This window comes from Photinus pyralis, unplaced genomic scaffold (genome assembly GCF_008802855.1).
Source record: "Photinus pyralis isolate 1611_PpyrPB1 unplaced genomic scaffold, Ppyr1.3 Ppyr1.4_unclustered_Scaffold2664, whole genome shotgun sequence".
NCBI lineage: Eukaryota > Metazoa > Arthropoda > Insecta > Coleoptera > Lampyridae > Photinus > Photinus pyralis.
The window spans coordinates 2,850-5,500 of record NW_022171246.1 but is presented as its reverse complement, the minus strand read 5'-3'; the positions used below and the strand labels follow the sequence as shown (position 1 = coordinate 5,500).

General features: G+C 34.9%; 1 protein-coding gene across 3 annotated transcripts; it reads right to left on the bottom strand.

Annotated features, from left to right (window-relative positions):
* Positions 1-510: 510 nt before the first annotated feature.
* Positions 511-2,212, bottom strand: LOC116181890. 3 transcript variants are annotated; one of them, XM_031502336.1, is made up of 5 exons: positions 1,350-2,212; positions 988-1,236; positions 756-927; positions 638-698; positions 511-579 (listed from the first exon to the last, which is right to left on the bottom strand). In XM_031502336.1, exons 1-5 carry the CDS (start codon positions 1,365-1,367, stop codon positions 525-527), a joined length of 555 nt encoding a protein of 184 aa, XP_031358196.1. In that variant the 5' UTR covers positions 1,368-2,212; the 3' UTR covers positions 511-524. The 3 variants fall into 3 exon arrangements, with proteins under 3 accessions (XP_031358196.1, XP_031358195.1, XP_031358194.1); XM_031502335.1 differs by having other exon boundaries at positions 1,680-2,212; XM_031502334.1 differs by having other exon boundaries at positions 988-2,212.
* Between the last annotated feature and the right edge of the window lie 439 nt (positions 2,213-2,651).

Genomic DNA, 2,651 nt, shown 5'->3' with positions numbered 1-2,651 from the left:
AAAAGAAAATCATGTCAGGGTGGAGAATCGGCTTGTTGTAGAACGTATCCCAACATTTAAATGTGTTAGGGCTCTTCTGATGAGCAAAAATCTTTGTTTGATGCAAGAAACATTCCCAACATCAATTTTTTGCAGATTGTTGCTATCAGCTTTCGTATATCCACTTTCCATTCTTACTTGGGTTAAAAAACTAAACTTTAGGATAATACGTTCTGGTGGTCTAGTAGTACAATTATTATTGGTGATAGCACGACTTTCTGAAAATTGAACGAGTGCATATAAGTGCTTATAAGTCAATGAGAGAATTTAGTGTCACCTTTATGCACGATGAAAAATACCTATAGGTACAAATGTGTTTTTTGTTTTTATTTTGTTACAAATATATAGTACAATAATACAATATATACAATGTTATAAAATACGTTTATTTACACATATACACTACCATCACCAATTAATAATACCTATACTACAATAATAATAACTAAAACTACCCACCACCAATTTTTACAATATGTGCGTATTTACAATAAAGAATTAAATAAAGTTAATCCCGCCATATTAAGGTGAATTCCGTCCCTGTAACAAAAAAATTGCATTTAAAACAAATGATTTAATACAATCCTGGTGTACTTACTCTTCGAAGTACTGCTCTTGGTCTCCCACCACCACAGCAATATCGATGAGTCTTATGTGAACTGCAAAGCAAAAATGAAATAAATACACAAAAATATCAATCATATTCATTAACTTACCATTTTTATTCGCCACACTCCTTAAAAACTCGTTAAATTGGACAGCAACGTCTTGCTGCAGTGGAGGGAGTTTTATAGTGGGGTAAGTGCACAGATTGACTCGAATCTTGCACCTTTTCAAATCTTGCAACAGCCGGTGCATCCCTACGCGAATGCTGCGGATTTTTGCATTCTGTAATCAAAAAGAACCCCGTTTATAAATGTTTATATACAACAGCAGATATGTACTTACCCTGCGTATATCATTTCCGCCAATCAAAACGATCACCTCTCGGCCCAGCTGGTACCTATACTCCTCGCCCTGCCGCAGGCTTCGAAGGACTCTCTTCCGGAGCTGGCCAATCGTTTGACCACCTATGGCCAACTCGACAAAAACCCTTCTGCGGTTGGAACTTACAGAAGTATAGGTCGAGGCTCTTCGGCCCAACTGGGCAGTGGCCAGTCTCCTGAGGTTAGAATCTCCCAACAAGGTCACTTCGTTCTGAAACAAAATAAACCATGAGTTAGATATAAAACAGGGGGTTATTATAGTGTGTGGTAAATTACACAAGACGTAAAAACAACATATTAAGAACATGACATAATAGTACTAACATTATTAATGACAAGCATCGTTCGTTCCTCCAGGCTCCAATTCCACACAATTTACAATTTTATAGGTAGGTACGTACCGGTCAGACTATGAAGAACTGAATGAATTAAAGTAATTTAGGCCGCCTATTTATACCAAATACTAACAATAAACGTGATTACGATTTGGAAGCTATTAATTACTGCACAATTAGTGAAAGTGAAAAGGTCTTTAATTTCATTGCTGGAGATTACGATGTTTTTTGTGACATGCTCCTCTGCATTTAGGGCCATTAACACCTCCCCGACATAGACTATCATATTTTATTTGTTTTTCTAAGAGGCATTAGGTACCTTATAAAAAGTTGCTATCAATAGAGTTGATGTCCTTTGCAGTAATTGCAATGATGAAAACAACATCTGTAGGTAGGTACTTGAAAAAAGTTAGATTATCGGTGTTAGTTTTATAATTATATACCCTTTTCTCTTTTACTATCATTTTTTTTTCAATGATTTGTGCGTTTTTTCGAAATTTTTTGGAAATACACTCATTTAGATAATAAATCCCTTTTTAACCATGAGTAACTGTTCTTTGTTTATACCTAATACTGTTTGCAGTTATAAAAAATGCGATGGCTTCATTTCTTTAACTGAAAAACCATTTTTCTTGTTCAGCAATGGATTTCGTACAGAAAACTATGAGTTTTCAATTATGTACCTACATCCCGATACCTAAAACGAACAAATTTTGTAGAAACGGAAGAGCTCGGCGAATTTGTGCAGCTATTGTAGATACTACCCTCAATTTTCTGTGTTCAATCCATTGTCGAACAGAAAAAAGGGGGTTCATTCAAAAAATTAAGGTTTCTCAATTAAACATCTGCAAAAATTACCGTGAACTCCAGAGCACACGGTATACATTTGGTAACAATTGCAATTGTTACATATTATCTAAGTAAAGTCTTATTGACTTAAACCCTGAAAAAATGTCTTATTTGCTTTATAAAAGGAAATTTATAAGTGGCAATTTTGCGTAAATTGAGGAAGTGAGAAAAAATTAGGGCATCCATGCGAGTCAAACCTCGTATACATTTGAAAATATTTTAGTCAAAACGGGCTTATTGAGTACAGATAATACATGCATAAATTTTTGTGGCATCATGCTTATAATGCCTTGCCGTTTATGGATACATAGATGCTGTATCCAATCAGTAGTACATTGGATGTTTATAGATATGAATGTACTTGGTTATTAAAAACCTAAGGGCAATAATGAGAAAAACAGTAAAGGGTTGTCACCATATCGCACATCTAGTTCAATAGTGC